The sequence below is a fragment of the Lottia gigantea genome, assembly GCF_000327385.1.
Source record: "Lottia gigantea unplaced genomic scaffold LOTGIsca_67, whole genome shotgun sequence".
NCBI lineage: Eukaryota > Metazoa > Mollusca > Gastropoda > Lottiidae > Lottia > Lottia gigantea.
Window position 1 is genome coordinate 34281 of NW_008710284.1, and position 18144 is coordinate 52424.

The 18144-nt window shown below is 33.6% G+C and overlaps 4 protein-coding genes across 4 annotated transcripts; all 4 read right to left on the reverse strand.

Annotated features, from left to right (window-relative positions):
- Nucleotides 1–5016: 5016 nt before the first annotated feature.
- Nucleotides 5017–7622, reverse strand: LOTGIDRAFT_235566 (hypothetical protein; the record flags this gene model as incomplete). The annotated part of the gene is made up of 7 exons (XM_009064972.1): nucleotides 5017–5366; nucleotides 5487–5555; nucleotides 5792–5938; nucleotides 6288–6386; nucleotides 6712–6789; nucleotides 6916–7101; nucleotides 7494–7622. 7 exons carry the CDS (start codon nucleotides 7620–7622, stop codon nucleotides 5301–5303), a joined length of 774 nt encoding a protein of 257 aa, XP_009063220.1. The 3' UTR covers nucleotides 5017–5300.
- A 370-nt stretch (nucleotides 7623–7992) lies between these two features.
- Nucleotides 7993–10064, reverse strand: LOTGIDRAFT_235567 (hypothetical protein). Its single transcript, XM_009064973.1, has 5 exons — nucleotides 9919–10064; nucleotides 9559–9652; nucleotides 9195–9337; nucleotides 8792–8891; nucleotides 7993–8613 (listed from the first exon to the last, which is right to left on the reverse strand). Exons 1-5 carry the CDS (start codon nucleotides 9979–9981, stop codon nucleotides 8480–8482), a joined length of 534 nt encoding a protein of 177 aa, XP_009063221.1. The 5' UTR covers nucleotides 9982–10064; the 3' UTR covers nucleotides 7993–8479.
- Nucleotides 10065–10946: 882 nt separating this feature from the next.
- On the reverse strand, nucleotides 10947–13157 carry LOTGIDRAFT_167458 (hypothetical protein; the record flags this gene model as incomplete). Its single annotated transcript, XM_009064974.1, has 7 exons — nucleotides 10947–11123; nucleotides 11317–11427; nucleotides 11693–11858; nucleotides 11949–12040; nucleotides 12347–12439; nucleotides 12622–12769; nucleotides 13084–13157. The coding sequence occupies 7 exons, from the start codon at nucleotides 13155–13157 to the stop codon at nucleotides 10947–10949; spliced, it is 861 nt and encodes a 286-aa protein (XP_009063222.1).
- A 289-nt stretch (nucleotides 13158–13446) lies between these two features.
- On the reverse strand, nucleotides 13447–14372 carry LOTGIDRAFT_167459 (hypothetical protein; the record flags this gene model as incomplete). Its single annotated transcript, XM_009064975.1, has 3 exons — nucleotides 13447–13632; nucleotides 13812–13973; nucleotides 14250–14372. 3 exons carry the CDS (start codon nucleotides 14370–14372, stop codon nucleotides 13447–13449), a joined length of 471 nt encoding a protein of 156 aa, XP_009063223.1.
- Nucleotides 14373–18144: the final 3772 nt, after the last annotated feature.

Here is an 18144-nt window from a genome sequence, read left to right on the forward strand (position 1 = left end):
TTAAAGAGGATAGAACTAATTCAAACTGCTGATTCAGCAATCAGAGCATTTGAACACATTCTTTTCAGTTTCTTCGAAGTCTGCAAACTGATTTTTAACCTTGGCTTGTCTTTCTTTAGCCTAAACTACGGAGAAAAATTATTGAGGCGATGCAAGTTGTTATTAAAATCGCCAAGAGTCCATTTGAGCACTTGTTTTGTAAAAGTAAAAACGTTGTCAATCGCTTATAAATGAATATATTTGTATAAATTTTGGTCAGGATATTCCAGAAACATTAAAGAGCAAATTGAAACAATAAAATAAATTTAAGCTTCCATGCATAAATAGAAAAAAAATTATTTCTACGGTGATCGATTTGGTACGATTATAACTTAAGCTATTTCTCTTTACTTTGTTATGCCTATTTTGTGGACTACATTTTGATGTAAATTAAGATTTTAATATTTGAAATTGTTATTTTGTTTCAGGGTTTGGGAAATATGAAGAGCCTGTAATATCTGTAAAGTTTTTATGTTACTTGGCAAAGATAATTATTTAAGAAGATTTCAGTAAAAACAGAGTTCAACTTTAGTCAGGTAACATATTAGTTTCTTCTCAATTTGTTCTGTTTTTCAGGTTTTTGTGAGAATGAGAAACTTAAAACCTTTTACTGAATTGATTTATCAGGAGAAATAAGAAATTTATAGTTGATTTAGAATTTTACGCGTCACAATATTGTATATTGCTTATATAGCCATTTTGAGAAAATGAGTATAAAAGTAAAAGGGTTCTCACTGGCTAATGAATGAATATATTTGTACAATTTTTGGACAGGATATTCCAGGTCCATTGTAATGCAACTTGGTACAATAAAATAATTTTAAGCTTCCATGCAAAAGTAGAAAAAAAATCATTTCTGCAGTGTTTCATTTGTACGAATATACTTCAATATATTTACATTGAGATTTTAATGTTTGATAATTGTTATTTTTTTCAGATTGGGTGAAATTTGCTCTGATATTATCCACATCTCTACAGAATCCAGCTCAGCAGTACCAGCCAGTAAAGACCATGCCAAGTATAACCATTAGACCAGCTGATAACGACCACCTTCCTACAGCTAATACCTATATTTTACGACTTTATATTCCTCTCTATTCCTCCAAAACTATTTATATAAACGATACAAATGATTTATATTTTTTGGGGATGTTAATCTTGTAAATTCTATTTATAATAATAAGGTGTACTGTCATGTATAGTTTTAGTTGTTAAAATCTTTTTTTTTGAATATTGTAATTTCTATTTATAATAACTAGGTGTACATGGTTATTTTTTCTGTATGTATTTATTGTATGTTCATGAATTTTGAATCTGTTTCTGTGATTTGGACTGACAGTTTTTTTACAGTCTTTATTTACCGGTATATCTAAGATGAAAACTTTTTAAATATTACATAAATCTTGATACAGCTCTAGATATTTTCTTTCTGTGGGCTACTTGACCATTCATTAATATTAAAATAGCTCTAGATATATCTGTGGGTGACAGCACTATTTGTAACTAAAATACAGCTCTAGATATTTTGTTTCCTGTTTTTCTGTGGGTAACAGCACTGATTGTAATTAAAAAACAGAGCTAGGAATTAATGATTTAGTCTTATGATTATTTTAAAACCCTTGTATTTCTTACTAGTCAATCAAATTATTTGTATGATTTTGTATTATAACTTTCTAGATAAAGTCACCTACATTCTGTTTATGCTTTGTTGAATGTGTCTATCTATTGTACAGTCTTCAATATGAATAAATTCTATCAGAATATTCCATTGTTTTATATCCTGTAATTTGTTATTTGTCAGTCCAAATCCGTAACAGCGAGCCCGGTTATTGCTTCTGTCCTGACAAGGAAAATTACCCCAATTTGTGATAACAGTTAGAATTCATCTCGACTTGCCAGGCATGTTTTGTTATTTCCTTCTGGAGGGAAAATTGACTGGAAAATCAGATTAATTTCAACTGGCATCTCAATAATATAGATCAGCTTTCAGAAACTCCTTTATTTTGGTCTGAAATTACAGCAAGTCTTTTCCCTTCATCATTGGTGTCAAAGATTAAAATGCATGTGCAGGCTTATATTTTGATGAATTTTAAAGGAAATGTCACACTAGAAAATAGTGAAAAAGTGAAAAATGGCTAAAAACGGAAAATTTAGTCTGCAGTTCAAAAATTTGACAGAAATCTAGTATTATACCTGGCTCCTTGCCAATATTTAGTGAACCTTGACCTAGAGGTCAACATCACCTGTATTCTATATTGAAGAGTTGTTTTGATAGGACAATATTCAACTGGTTTCTTCAAGCTAAAATAAACTAAATAAATCTTTCTTGTGTCTTTTCTCTCTCTATCCAACCCTCTAATATTGACTTTGTTTTTTAAAAGGCTCATTTTTAAATGGAAATTAAGAATCATAATTTTGACCAATCAGAAAACAAAGGTCAAATTACAACTGGACAGAGATCAGCCTCTCTTTCACTAGGGTTGTTTCATATTTCTAGTTCACAGGGCTATTTTCAAGTGCTGTAGTGTAATTCTTACACCTATAGCACTGGAATTTAGTCCAATAATGTGTCTTTACATAGAAATACAGAAAATAACCTCAAAACATGCACATAATGCATACTTTAGCAGAAATTGCTGAAAAACCAAAATTAAACATAGCTATCCCCCCTTGCCAAAATCCAGTGGAAAACCCCATGTCCTACTTACTTGACCTTTTTGCACTAAATTTGACCCAGGTTTGACCCAGGGCGCGGGAAAATTTGAAAATCCAAAAGTTGCCATTTTGTTCTCAAAAAAGCTCACACCTGTCCACCCCTAAAAATCCCAATGGACTCTTCCATGGTTATAATGGACTATTCCTGTTTTCGGTTTTAAACGCCTCGTCAGAAAATCCTTCCTGAACTACCCTTAAAACCCTAATGGACTCTTCGAAAACAACTTGGACTCTTCCACTTTTTGGAAATGAGATTTTAACTCCATTTTCTTCCTATCCACCCCTAAAAAAATTATAATGGACTCTTCCAAGTAAAATGCACTCATCTAAGGCCCCTACTACACTACAAAAATATTTACTGATGTAAAAATTTAGCCTACAGAAGACAATTCTGTTTATAATGGCTGTTTGTGTTGTTTTTTCAATGATCATTAATACAAACACTGCTTCGATTTGTATCAGTGTTTAAATATCCTTTAAATTTGGTAGCAAATGGTATATAGCCTCAGAAATACCAAGGGATGTCAAATTTCCTCTTCTCCATTAAAAACAGTCATTTAGTTCAATAGTTTATTTTGATTAAAAAAAGAAACAGAAATCATAGAGGATGTAACATTTATTTTGAACGTTTCGTCTTTTTCTCTCCTTGTCTTTATTTATCAATATCTTGGTCTCATCCTGAAAGAATTAAAACACAAAATAAATCTAACAAGTAGAGTATGACAGGTTCATCACTACATCACTTAATAAGACTAAATAAACAATTGAATTAAAGTTACACAGAATAGCAGAATCAACAAACAGGTGTTACAATTACATCAAGACAGACCAAATCAATTGTTGGTTTGTGAAAGAAATGGCATATAACATCCTACATGTCTGCACCATCAGATTATCAAGCAACAATCACTGTCCTGTTCTAAACAGGAAACACCTTGCCATTCAATAAGTCATTCTTTATCAGGTAACTGGGTGGGAATGTAAGCTGACTCTCGGAAGCACTTGCCCTGGAATGATTAACCTTGAAGATGATTTCAACTCACAGCACATTATTGCCTTGCTGACGACTCCAGCTCAAACTAAGAGAAGTTAAAGCCAGGTCTTTGGTGACTTCAACCTTCTCTTAGTAAGTTTAGGTACAATTTTCTAGACATTAGAATGGCTGTAGAATGTTTATCCTCCATTCAACACGCATGACAGCTCACGATAAACTTGCCTACTTACTTGTTCAACTTGAAGAATGTGAAAAGTATAATATTTCTTTATACAATCGCTTTTATAGCCAAAAATTCAAAATATTTATGAAAAATCTGCTCAAAGTCGGCCATGTTTGTTTACATTCAACAGTCTCGATCTATAAGTTGTAAATGGCTATAGACGCCTGAGTCTGGTTAATCAAATATGTCAAATGTTTCCGGTTCCGGTTTACGGAAACTTACTTGAGTGCCGATTGTAATTATGAGGCACCACTCGTTAATTTCCGCCCGGCGCATGCGCCTCGATCTTCAACGCTTACCCACCATTAAAAAAAAATTTGACATCATTCAATGGAGTTGTCTCCCTTAGACTGTAAATGACAGGGGGGTCATAGACTTGATTGTCCAATATGCAGTAAAATGGTTCTTACACTTTAGTCTCGAATGTCAAACAAACCAAATTGGGTAATAAAAACAAAATGGCTGACTTTTATCATAAATTTCAACTTTACATCAGCTTAAAGAGGATAAGACTAAATCAAACCACTGTCATGGCAATTTGAGGATTTGATTAAATTTATGCACGATTCTATGAGGTCTACACATAGTTTTGAACGGTCGCTGTGTCTTTTTTCAGCCTAAACTCTGAAGTCAAAGTTGAGAGGCGATGGAAGTGCCAAAGCAAAACGTAAACAAACATGGCGGTTTTTTGTTTACATTTATTAAAATGTGAAAATTAGTGAATTAAAGTCTATTCTTTATCAATTTTTTGTGTTGATATGCTAAAGAATATGTTAAAGTATGTCTCCTTTGCTTCAGTGAGAGATTTCAGTGCATTGGGAAGGACATATAAGACTTAACATGAGGTTCTTTACCAGTCTACAGTTCAACTGATAGTAAAGTTTCCAGGGAATGTGTTGATGAATGTATCTAATTAACATAATTAGCTATTAGGAGTAGCTGTAAGGGATGCAGACATGTCTTTCCCTGATTCTTTATACTCATTTACAGCTAGGTTGACAGGAACATGGCTGCATGAGGCCATGGTTAAGTAAATAAAACAGATAATAAACTAATTTTATGTACAAAATATCAAAACAAAACGACGAAGGAATGATACAATAAATATACAAAAAGAAATTTCATGAATGGAATTGTAAAAATAATTCAAAATAAAGTATTATCTATCTTATTTTTCTAAATAGTTTCAAAAGAAGCAGGCCTCGTCCTGATAGGTTAGCACTGAAAGTTTCTGACATCTTCATACATTCATTTTCACTGTTACGTCAATAAGCACATAGTCATTAAGTTTATCACCGAAAGAACTGGCTGAGAAGTAGAGTATTCTATCTATTTGTAGCATCGGTTAGTTTTCTTCACTTTAAACTCATTACAGGCTTCTGGCTTCTTGGCTCCCTGAAATTATTTAAAAGATGTTGAAATGGTAGACAGTTGTCAAAGTGGCTGACATTGGAATAAGCTCGGTGCTTCACTTTTCCAAGAGCAGAAAGAAAGATGTTAAAATCTAGTTCTCACCTGATATGTTTTACAGATTAATTTAACTAAATTATTCTGAGCTTCATTTTGTATTTTCTCATTATGTACCTAGAAAACGTACAATAGTCATAAAAATCTTAATCAAAGGTGTGATATATCAAGAAAACAAATGTTTAAATCCATCCAGGAATAACTCGATACATAAACTACATATTTGTACATGATTGTAGGCCATAAAAAAACTCCTGATAGTATCCTTACAGAACGTCTTAAATATAAACATACAGAGGAACATTAGTAATATTTATAACTATTAAATTATAAATATTTAATCTTAAACTGACCCCGTTTAGTGTTACCCAGGGTACATATTGATGTTGTGGGCGAAGTGAGTCTGTCTTTTTAGCCATCTCATGCTCTAGAGAGTTCCCAAGGCTAGAGTTAGCACAAGACAATATTTTATCTAATGGTACAGTGAATTGTTGAGCACACTGAAAAATACAAATACAACAGAACACCAGGAATTAATAAAACTTCACTGAATATTCAGGTACACAAATAATATTAGAAACTCTGGAGAAAATAGCTCTATATAGCTTCTAGCTAATGTCAAGCCAGGACTTTTACATTTGGTTGATATGCAGGGGAAACAGGAGTTCAGAGGCTGCAGTCTTCACAGTGATCTCTGTACTGTATTTTACAGCTACAAGACCCTAGAAAGACTGTTGAATGAAGAGAACATTCTACACCTGATGAGCTAATGAAGTCAGGCTAATGAAGATGAGCTAATGAAGACATACCATTGTTGAAGCAAGGTTATTATAAATTATATAAACATACCTGTTTAGCAGCCTGTAGAGGGTCTGACTGAGATATCTCCATACAATGAATATAGGGGAAATATTTCTCCACTATTTTTAAATAATATATAGAACACGTCTGAAAAATATAACAAAATATATAAGACATTGTTTCTAGAGCCATATAGAAATAACCTACCTACCCTTATCAATTAATAGATAGGACAGTGGTTCACATTATCTAAATAGCTTTGTAGGAGGTGAATTTATACCCTTGCTCATACTCGGATATTATTCACACATTTCGTTCGTATTTACACGATAAAATATAAAATAGCTATGTATTCATGTTGATTGGCTGGTTAGATATCATGAATATCAATCATCAAGATTTACCTGCTAAAGTGAAACACTGTAGAAAAATTAATAGTGTAAAAGATATGAGGGAGAAGTAAATTACGTACATCAATCAGGTTTCCTACACATTCTTGAGGACCATGTTGACAATCATATTTATACCTTCCACTTGATTCTCTTGACTCCTGATGGTAGGAAATAAAACTTAATCAATTACTGAATGATAATTAGTAACATATATAAAGTTATAACCTTTACTCCATATAATTCCTAGCATTACCATAACAACGTAAATAAAAGAACCAACTTACCCGAGCATTGCCATAAGGAACTAGAGTAAGGTTCATGATGCTGGATATCTTCTGGTAAGTTGGGTATAACATAAACCGTATAAACTGTTGACAGTCTGGACACAGGGACTCGTAATACAGTGTAAAATTCACAGGGCCTGTCTTCTCTTTTAATAACCAACTTGTCTCGGAACATTGCTGGGTCACCTGGAAAGTCAATATTTACTTCCTTGCACAAATGTTATTTTATAATTCCAATCGACCCAACTGTAAATGGATCCATATAATGAGATAGATCAATGCCAAGAGGTTTGGCCAAGGACCAGCTGGTAGAAAGGATCCATAACTGTGAACCTAAGTTGTTATCCCTGTAAAATATAGTTCTCTCTTTCTTTCATTATTTGATAGCATTGAAAGATGCTCTATGCATTCTGTACACAATAAAATATCTTTCATTACCTAACGTGTCCTATATCTTAAGGACTTACCTGCCCTCACTAAGGGCTGAACATCATGTAGGAATTAACCAGTGGTTTGATGTAGCCAAGATGTTATGTAATGGGCTTATGGCTTAATAAAATGAAAGTAGAGTTCAATACCTGGCATGATGCAGCTATTTCTTCTGAGGAACACCACAGATCCGGTGGAAAATTACATTTGTTGTTTTTGGCAGACACACTGGAGAGTGTGAAAATTAGGCACACAGTTGATACAATCCAAATATTCATGTTGTTAATTGAAAATCAAAATTTATTCTACTCTGTTGATTTTAATCAAAGCGCTTTGTGTTTATCATGTGACACTTAAGTCTTGTTTATCAAGACGCTTAATGGAGTCAGCAGACCAAAAGACTGGTCGTCCAAGACAAGTCATGTGATAAGTATGCTGTCATGTGACGTCTAAATGTCAGTTAGTGCTATTTTAAGTAACAAATGTGACTTTTCATAAAATTATCACATTTTCAAGGAAAAAACACGAATAAAAAAGGTTTTTTAATTTTTTCATCAATGCGTGAGACATCTAGAGTAATCCCCTGGCTTAAATTTGCATCAAAAGAGATTTTGAAGGTTTATTTCAGCTTAAAAGAAAACTACAAATAAATAAAAGAATTGTATTATAATACAATAAATACAAACATATTATGATGATACAATGAAGATAATTAACAAACATCAAAACACACATACAATTAAACTATAACTAATTAGAGTCCAGTTAATATATCCATCCATATCCAGACCTTACGGTTACAATCCTTACTGCATACTTAGCCAAGATTTTGCTCAAATTTGAAGAAGATATCAAAGATGCATAACTGATTGTATCAAAGGTAAAATATATTAATCTATTCTTTAAGGACACAATGTGTCTGGTATTATAGTCCACTATTAGGTCTAGAAATTTCGAGTTTAATTCAAATAACATTAACAGCATGAATCTTAGATACAATCATTTAGAAAAACAACTTGTATATTGTGTTGAGAGGTGATGAAGGTAGAACAGTTTAATTCTATTAGAATATACAGCACCAGGCTAATATAATCACCTAGAGAACATATTCCACATGATAATTGTCAGATATATTTTATGTAGGATTGAAAGCTGAAGTTGTCATCATCTTACGATTTAATTCTGATAAAATAATATCATAAGTTCGTAATTTTTCTAAAGAGACTCCACTGAATACATCTTCTTCTACTGGTGGTTTAGGTACAGGCTCTGAAATACAAATAGTTAATCAAGTCAGCTTTAGAGTTAACACATGACAAACTAGGAAATTATAACTATTATCTGTCCAGTGCACAGCTGTAGTGAAACCACTGACAAAACAAAGCATGTTTTACCACCCCTAGACCTACTACTGTATTTTGACTGAGTAAAAGAGAAAGTAGCCTACCTGTTGGAATCAATGGTGTTGGGGGATTAGTGGTATCAGGTGTCTTTGGTTTATTGACTGAACCTTTTGGTCTCCCCCTTCCCTTCTTCTTAGTTTCAATCTAAAATCAAATAGTACACAATAATAAACAACACATACTACCATGATATAATCAACATACAACACAATAATAAACAACACATACTACCATGATATAATCAACATACAACACAATAATAAACATACTACCATGATATAATCAATATACAACACAATAATAAACAACACATACTACCATGATATAATCAACATACAACACAATAATAAACAACACATACTACCATGATATAATCAATATACAACACAAGAATTTAATAATTTAATCTTCTGGAATTTGTTATTATTCTTTAATAATGTCACATACCTCTTTCACCTTTTTATGTTTCATTTGACGTGATGAATAGTCTAGTTCTAATGAGTTGAAAAAATCAGGTTTTACTCTTTTCGTTCTAACGGTTCGTCTTCGTTTATCACCTTCTTCAGTTTGACTAGTTGACTGGTCTGCTTCTACAATTTTATATTCATACATTAAATTAACAGCTCATGAAATAGATTGTTTGGTTTCTGCAAAGTTTAATGGTTTCAAGTGTCTAGTACTTAAAGAATTGCTTCTTATACAACTATTGAAATGATTTACTTGTTATTGAGTAAAACATATGCACCAGTACAGAGCTGTAAATAGACATGCACTGTCCCTCTGGGAATATAAAATAATACTGTACTTGTACCTCTTTCATCAGGTATAGAAGAGGTTGAAGATGAACTTCTGACTCGAGATGTAAATTGATGTCCACAACTACAATATCTACAAGCTACTGGTATCTACAATATAAATATTACAAAGGTCAGTGCAAAATTTGGTTATTTATTCACCAACCCTTACATCCCTCCTCTAGTGACCTACTGTAGTACTTAATAAAGTGCAGACTAGCTAGAATCGTAGCACATCCAATGCAACACAGTTTGGATACTCATAACATCATTATTAGTTGAATTAAACATATACCCTTTATCTGCTGACGCTGACACTGACAGAGGTGCCCCCGCCAGCAAGCTGAACAGACTCATTTAAATGGACGATTTCTTACTTGTTGACCACAAATTGGACATTTTTTCACTACAGTCCTGTCGAATTTCCTTCTCCCCATCATTCAGACAGTTAATTCTTGGCGAAAGCCTTCAAGACACTGTTAGAATCGAGTAAAATGAGTAAATTAGTTATATTTTCATTTTTTAGCTGCCATCTTGAATTTGACCGGAAGTTAATGTTAAGGCACAGACCACAACTAATTTTGGTATCAGGACAACTCGACCCGAAGACAATTCGGTCTAAAGACAAATCGGCCAAAGACAAATCGGACTGAGGACAATTCTAATTTAGGCGATTCCCAGTTCAAGTCTTTCTCATAGTGTCTTAAAGCAAGAAATAAACCCAAGCTAGTGATTAACCATTTAGTACACACCATATTTTAAGAATTACTGACTTTGTGAATTGTTGAAAGGGGAAAGCAAGTTGCCGATTCCATCTTAACTAATGCTCTTAAATTAATAAGCTGGAGGTTACTGGACAACCTTTTCAACATAGTGGTAATATGTGAGAATGATAATTTGATGCTCTGCACCGCGAAGCTAGAGAAGCATAGGGAATATAAATTACACTAAAATCAAATCTCGGTTTTATTTTCAATGTAATAAGTACTGTGTATACATAGTTTATTTCATCAAAAAGTCTTGAGTCTAGAGTTATCCAGGATCAAATCTCAAGTAAGAGAGAATGTCCCTATTCTTATACACTAAAGTGGCCATCATACTGTAGCAATCACCAGTTATTGATAGATCTGAAAGATCCTATCCACCATCAAGTCCTTTGTCAAATCTCTAGACATTTACATCTCATGTTTTGTGTATCACTATGTTCTGGTCGAGTTCAGATAGATAAATCTCACGTATAATTCTCACATGTATCTTCACAAGTCTCTGAGTTTTTATTTCTTATTAAACTTTGCACAAGCGACAATTTGAGTTCTTTTGCCCGTTTAAAACGTTTAGTTCCAGTGTGTTATTGAGGTTTTTTAAGATTTTACACTTCCAGAATGTAAACATCAGCCGTATGTTTTTAAGTTTTAACTCCAGGTTTTAAACTGGCTATAACTTTATGACATTTTAGTTGAGAACTCAAATCCAATAGAAAATTATTAACGTTTGAATCTCGAACAGATTTTTTGGTATCAAATAAAATCACCATGGAGATTCGATGCTCCAAACGACAGATGTAAAACGTTCTCTGATTGGACTGAAATAAAAAATAGAAATTCTTCAGAAATTTTAATACAAAATCCCTTTCCAACAAAAATTTAAAAGATGTCTTCCATCTAACATCAGCTTCTCTGCTATCATAACTAAGCCACGCCTCTATTATTCATGCACTAACTATTCCTGTCTTTTGGCTGTCAATCAAGTAAGTCACACCCCCTCACGGCCCTCACCTTATCGTATACACATTTAACTTTCTCTTGTCCGTTTGAAACCTGTTCACTCATATCTCTATCATTCAACATCATTAAAATACCAGCATGGATATTCTCAGCTGGTTTCTCCTAAAATATACAAATATACACAAAATAACAAACAATAATGTTCGTGTTGAGCGTAACTTGATCTGTTGAACTTAAAGACTGTCTTAGGCATGTTTCAGATACAATATCTTCATCAGGAAAGCTAGTTTAGAAATGTAGATTAATTTCATATCTTTGGATGTAATGTTTATACAACCTTCTCAATTTCTAAATTTATTTTGTTAGATTATTAATTGTAACACTAATAGAAAGATGATGTATAATGATAAGAAAGAGAATAACATACCTGAGGTAGAGATAAAATGAAAGGATAGGTATCTTTTCCTTTAGGAACCTCAATATATTTATCAGGATGATGATACCCTGGGCCTTTATAAATCTCTCTTTGTCCGTTCGTGTCTAGTATCATATAGATATTGGTAGAATCATATTTCTTCTGAAACGCTTGTAACCTGAAATATATCAATCAATTTGTATCTGTATTTTAGCTTTGATATTTCCTTGGCAAATGAAAAAACAAGTTTAAAGAAAGTATAACTTACCTGCCTACGAAATCTTCTGTTGCTTTAGCTGTAAACATTTTAATATCACCTTGAGTCTGTCTGGATAATATCTCGTAAAAATATAAACTAAACTGAAAGTAAAACAGATTTTAAATATTTTATTTATTTTGGTGCACGTTGGACACAAATTTTAAAATTCTATTTAATAAAAAAGGTATTTTCTTTTACAGTTTATAAAGATTAAAATCAATTTGCGATTGAAGATGACTAGAAGTTATCTTATTATCTCATGCTGCTGACACAGGTTTCAGATATCAAATCCTCATCAGGACAGCTATGATTTCACTATAATTAGATGACAAGACATCATGTTTTGAATACGACCGTAAATTCCCATTAAGGACTGTAGGGTATGGCAATATTGGTATCAATATTACCTTAGATACTAGCAGACCTTTAAATCTCTGTAACCATAGAAACAAAGCTGGTATAGAACTATTTTTCTGGTTACTCTTCGACGATTTTTTAATCTGAAATATACCAAAAATTATTTGATTTCTTTTCTAAGCTAAGATTACAATTTTAATTCGTCTACTGTAAGTGACTTTGGTCTGTGTTCTTCACAAAATCTTATGAATTTGCCGTAAGTATGGAATTTTAGTGAAACAGGACAAGTAAAAATTGATTATAAGATATTTGAAGATGTTTGTACCTTTTCTAAGTCGTGTAAAACAGCGAGTGTGGCCCAGCTCTGTAGTCTAGTGTTAGCTTGTTGTAGTTGTATCAAGGAAGCTAGAAATTGCCAATCACATAATAACAACTGAGCTTGTAGAAGATGATGGAGAATTTCACACTCTAATCTGAAAAACAATTCAAGTTTTCATTAGTCAGGGACTCTTTTATTATACTACTTAACAGAGAGAAAAGAAGTATTTATATCCCAGCCTACACGCAAGAGACATCAGATCAATAAACATTGTACATCTCTTATTAATGTCATAGCTTTCTTGAGAGAGTAAATCTACGTCGAAACTTGGTCATTAGTCATGTTTTATCATATTACAAAAACTATTTGTTGCCGCATGTGTGAAATGCCATCTCTAGTTAACTTTCCTCCATGTACAGCGAGCTAGACTAACTGACATCAAGGGCAGTAACTCTAGTAGATACTTACGTGAAAGCTGATTTAATAGGTGAGAGTAAAGGATGATGAAATGATTTACTGTTAGTTTGAATAATTTCAGCCATTGACGTGACTAACTCTTCAAACACAACTTGTCTGTGTAAATTCTCATATCTAGTTTCTTGTTAAAGATTTATCAGTTCTCCTCGTACAAGTAGATGAGTGCTGTAATTAAACCCCTTTCCCCTTGACAAATAACAGGTACACAAGCAAAAATAGAGGATGGATAACCTCGTTTCTTTCAGACTTTTCAACTTAGTTTTCCCCTGTCAGTGATGCAGGTTGGAGTGCTGACATGGAAAAGCGTCTAGTTGTTAGATGGAACAACGTGCTATAAGCTGTGCTATTGCCATCTTATTGAGTAAAAGGATACAAGTCAGCCATGCTTTGTTTGGCTGCTATATACTGACATAACTGTCCACAAAGATGACCTAATAATATTTCTATATCACTAGAGGGCGTTCCACTGTTACTATGGTGACTGGAATCTTCTATACGAATAAATTCTTGTGTTAACATATGGTACAGGGGTCGGATGTTCTGAAATATACAAAATTAAAAGGATTGTTAAGACTGTCTGTGATTCCTGCAATTCCACTAAGTGTTTCATGACATCACAAATTGCGAAGGGCCTTAGGTGATACAGCATTTTGTGATTAAAGACGTCAAACACATGGTTAAAACAAGTTTTTACGAGTACCCCACGTTGAAATACCAACCTCTTTAGGTTTACCAATAATAGGATTAAACCTGGTAGTTTTCTGTCCGAGTGAAGATAAAGACATATAAACTTTCTCTGCTATAGAAAACTGAGACAGACATTGTACAACTGTTCCCCAGGATGTACTACTTGATAACTTGTGACTTTCTTTTTCTTTATCCTGGAAAGACAAAATATTCATTTTAAATCTGAATCATATTAAACTGTCTCATTGGATTGGAAAATACAGCCAATCAGTGCCTTGGACAGAAAGTCTGTAAACATTATGACTTAGTGTTGACAGACTTTTTATCGAAGCCTCTGATTGGCTGTATTTGCTATCCCTTTCAGTCTCTTCTGTGGCACGTGAAAGGTGAGTATTGCAGTCAAGGTATACAACTCTTTCCTAATAGCTTGACATTGTGAAGATGATATCTTAGCTAATATAGTTACATACCATCAAATCCTTGGCTTTATCATAAGCAAATTGAGAGATTAAAATAAAGAAAGTTTCCAGGACGGATTCTTCTCGTGTTTGACCAGGACTTGAATTGGTGGATGATCCAGCCACTGTCGCCATCTTTTCTTTTTGAACTTTAGGATGAGTTTATCTAATTTTCAAATTGACCAATTACTGTATCTGCAAAAAAGATAATAAGCTTTATAATATGATATTTTCTGACCTACACTGAATATAGTCTGGTTAACTGTAAATTCTCTTATACCTTGTTTTCATGCTGTAATTATCAACTACTCAAACAAGTATAGGGATAACCTGGCTACTTTCTAAACAGTAGGGAGTGAAAGCTGACTCGTGGAGGCACTGGCAGAGCTATCAGAAGTTTTTCTTAGCTTGAGGGGTATTTGAATCAAGACACCCAATGGCCTAGCAGATGACAATCCAACTCGCTACTGACTGTGATATTCCACTGATAATAACTCTCTGCAATGGTTGTATTTGAGTAGTGTAGCCACTTTTAAGGGAGGGGGAAGGAGAAAATCTTTAATAAAACTATTCTGATGGTTATTACAGTCGTGACAATTCCTCAAAACGATTAAATTGTCAACAACTAAGCACCAGGTTGCCATAAAATAACGAATTTTTGCCTTAAACCGTCCAAAAACTTAATTTTCATTATTGGCATTTTACTTCATTTTTCTCTGTCCACCATTTTGACTATTTCGTGTCACGTGATGCTGAAGTTCTCTTAATACAACAAATTTTTCTATATTCGAATTTCGATGCCAAGTTGTCTTGCATGAAAATGGATTCCAGTAGATATATTTCGTTTATTTCAATTGATATGAATTCATCGGTGTCGAATTTATGTTGAATTATTAATATTAAGATTCGAGAGCGAAAACTTAAAGATAACTTCAACAGAAATCACGTGACACATACAATGCAAAATGGCGACGGGTAATAATATTTTTTGTTATTGAAAATAGCAAACATTGGTCAATATCTCCAAATGCATTGAACGAATTCCTTGATTGCTTGATATTTGTGTTAAGGAACCATGTTAACTCTATGGCCAATAGCATTTTATAACAATCAAACTATTGACTAAGCGTAAAATCTCTATATTCATAGTTTTTCTGCACCAGTCTAAGAAGGGTCGTTGTACCCTTTCCAAAGTGGCACTGCATAGCCGTCATTGCTTTCTAGAATAGCAACTGCTCTCAGTAGGTGGCTGAGAGAATCTAAATGTACAACCAAGTGCTGTCTTTCTGTGCAGAGAAACATAAAGTTAGAAGTTGACTTCTGATGTTTGGATGATTTCGTAAAATTCTGATATTTTTTAATTTCTATAATACAGATGGCCAGAAAACAGAGAGTTTAGGAGAGGAAAGTCTAGTTTCTCAACATTCAGAGAATCAAAACCAAAATAACCATTTTGATGTACCATTATGGACAGAACCTCTTCAACGAAACAACGTACAATATCCAACACTGGCCACAACTGTCAACAAATCTCAGAGAACCACGACCACGCAATTTGCATCTCCACCAGAAAATCAGTGTCATTTCAATCAGAATTTTACTCAGATTCATCCACGAGAAACTAGTTGTCAATTCAGTCCAGTCATATATGGGGAAGTACTCAACTCTCAGAATAGTGAGGTAACACCCCAAAATATCCAAGATGGTGGAGTTGTGGATATACAAGATAGCAGAGCACTGAACGTGCAACATGACAGGCAGCTGAATATCCAAGATGGTGGGCAGCACAACTTCCAAAACAGTCTAAATGTCCAAGATGAATTGGTCTACACACAAATACCAGGTGTCCAAGGCACATCCGCTTCCAGTGGTTCATATCCAGGAAGTTTGACAACGGCGCCATCAGTAACTGAGTCTTTGAATCCTGATACATATGGTTATACTAAGATGATTCCAAAGGAGGAGATTCCACTGTCATACACTGAACTATTGTCTTCAGTTCAGAATTCAGAAGAAAATACCAAAATGGTTTCTCAAGTCAGTGCTGCATGCGATTCTCAAGTTTTAAGCGTTTCTCATATTGAAACATCTACCAGTAGTTCTTTTCAAAATTCAGGCATGTCTGAAGTGGAACTGGCAAGTTCCTCACAAAGTGTAGGCAAATCAACTAAAGACAAAGATCTTCAGATAGTGAAGAGTGAAATTAAACAGGGAAATGAATTAGCAGAAACTGTGCCAGAAACTGAAAGTAGAGAAACACCAACTGAAGTGGAAGAGACAGATATAAATCTAGCTGGATTGTGTGATTCCAGCAATTCCAATCTTGGCACTATAAACTCTAAATTAGAAGAAACTCCAGTAGACGAACAGACAAAGAGTAAAGAGACCATGGTTCCAGTAAAACTGATGCAAACAGACCCTGAGCACTTAGAGAAACCAGAACAGAAAATATCTTCAAAAAGTTGCAAAAGAAAGCAAGATAGTCAGACACAAAAAGCTACCAAGAGAAAATTACGACCAAATATCAACATGGATGTCAGCCAAACGACTCGTGCTGGTACTTTACGATCAGGAAAGAAAACAGAAATTAAAAAACCAAAACGAAGTCGAAAGGAAGAGGTAGTGGACATTCCAGTTGAATATGAAATTGTAAAACATGAGAATGACGTATCACAAGGGGAGACAATCGACATGGAATCATATAATGATCTACTAACTGAGTTAAATTCTATGAAAGATGAATATATTAAACTACAAAACACCCTGACAGACATAGAAATAAAATATAACACTTTACTGTCTACTAATAAAAATATTATGAAAGAAGAAGTTCCTGAACTGTTTTCTAGTATACTAATCTCGACTGTAGCCAATTATTTTAATAAACCACTTTTCAGGTACAGTAATACTATCTTATAAGATTTATTGTCATGTGTTAGTCTAATAATCTATCTCTATGTATCTATTGATGTTTTTAAGTATATGAGATGAGGCCGTTAATTGCCTCTATGTAATTTACAATCCTAAACATTTGTTACTTTTTTAATGAACAAGTGAGTTATTGCCCTTGTTTTAATGAAATATTGTGTATTTTTCAGTGATATACAGGTGTTATTAGGAGATAATCATATTTTACATGCTCACAAGTTGATATTGTCTACACGAAGTGAATACTGGGACTTACAGCATCTTTTCTACATAGACAAACTTGATTTAACAGGTAAACTTATCAAGAGTTACTGCTCCTGATTGTGTAAATTAAGGGGAGAGAATGGGCAATATTTAATCGTTATATCGTGTTGTGTCTGTATCAAGATATATCAGTCCTAGAATACCCTATGATTAGTGGAATAGCTCAGTTGGTAGCTAGTTTGATTTAGGTCTGCTAGGTAATTAGGTGTAGTGGGTTTGAATCCTCCTCAAGGTAAGAACAATTCTGTGCCAGTGAATTCGAGAATCTGCCCAGTGTTGGCACTCATCCCAATAGACCTAGTATTTTGTTGTATTTATTCTATTAGAACAAGTTTATATTTTGTATTTGATTATTAGGTGTAAGACAAGAGGTGGGATATGAGCTGATGAAATGGGTCTATACAGACAAACTAGATACCAAGGTGGACGTTAGTTTTATTATAGAAATATTACACGCCTCCGTTAAATATAAACTTGATGGTCTTTTTAAACAGTAAGTTGAATACAACAATCCAACAGCTTCACAAACTCTCTAGATCTTATTTTACTAGCTTTGGGAACTCTCTAGATTATTAAACTATATCTTACTAGCCTTGAGAACTCTCTAGATTATTGAACTATATGCTAAAAGCCATGTGAACTCTCTGGAGTTAAAACAGAGTTGATATCATACAAGAACATGAATACAATATTGAGTTTTTGTCGGTGCACTCTG

Excerpts from the sequence above, each read along its gene's own strand:
- LOTGIDRAFT_235567 (XM_009064973.1), bottom strand. The coding sequence starts at position 9,981 with ATGATGGGGAGAAGGAAATTCGACAGGACTGTAGTGAAAAAATGTCCA. Across the intron at positions 9,653-9,918 it reads GTCCAATTTGTGGTCAACAA|ATACCAGTAGCTTGTAGATA; the intron begins GTAAGAAATCGT and ends TTTATATTGTAG. Across the intron at positions 9,338-9,558 it reads TTCTATACCTGATGAAAGAG|AAGCAGACCAGTCAACTAGT; the intron begins GTACAAGTACAG and ends ATAAAATTGTAG.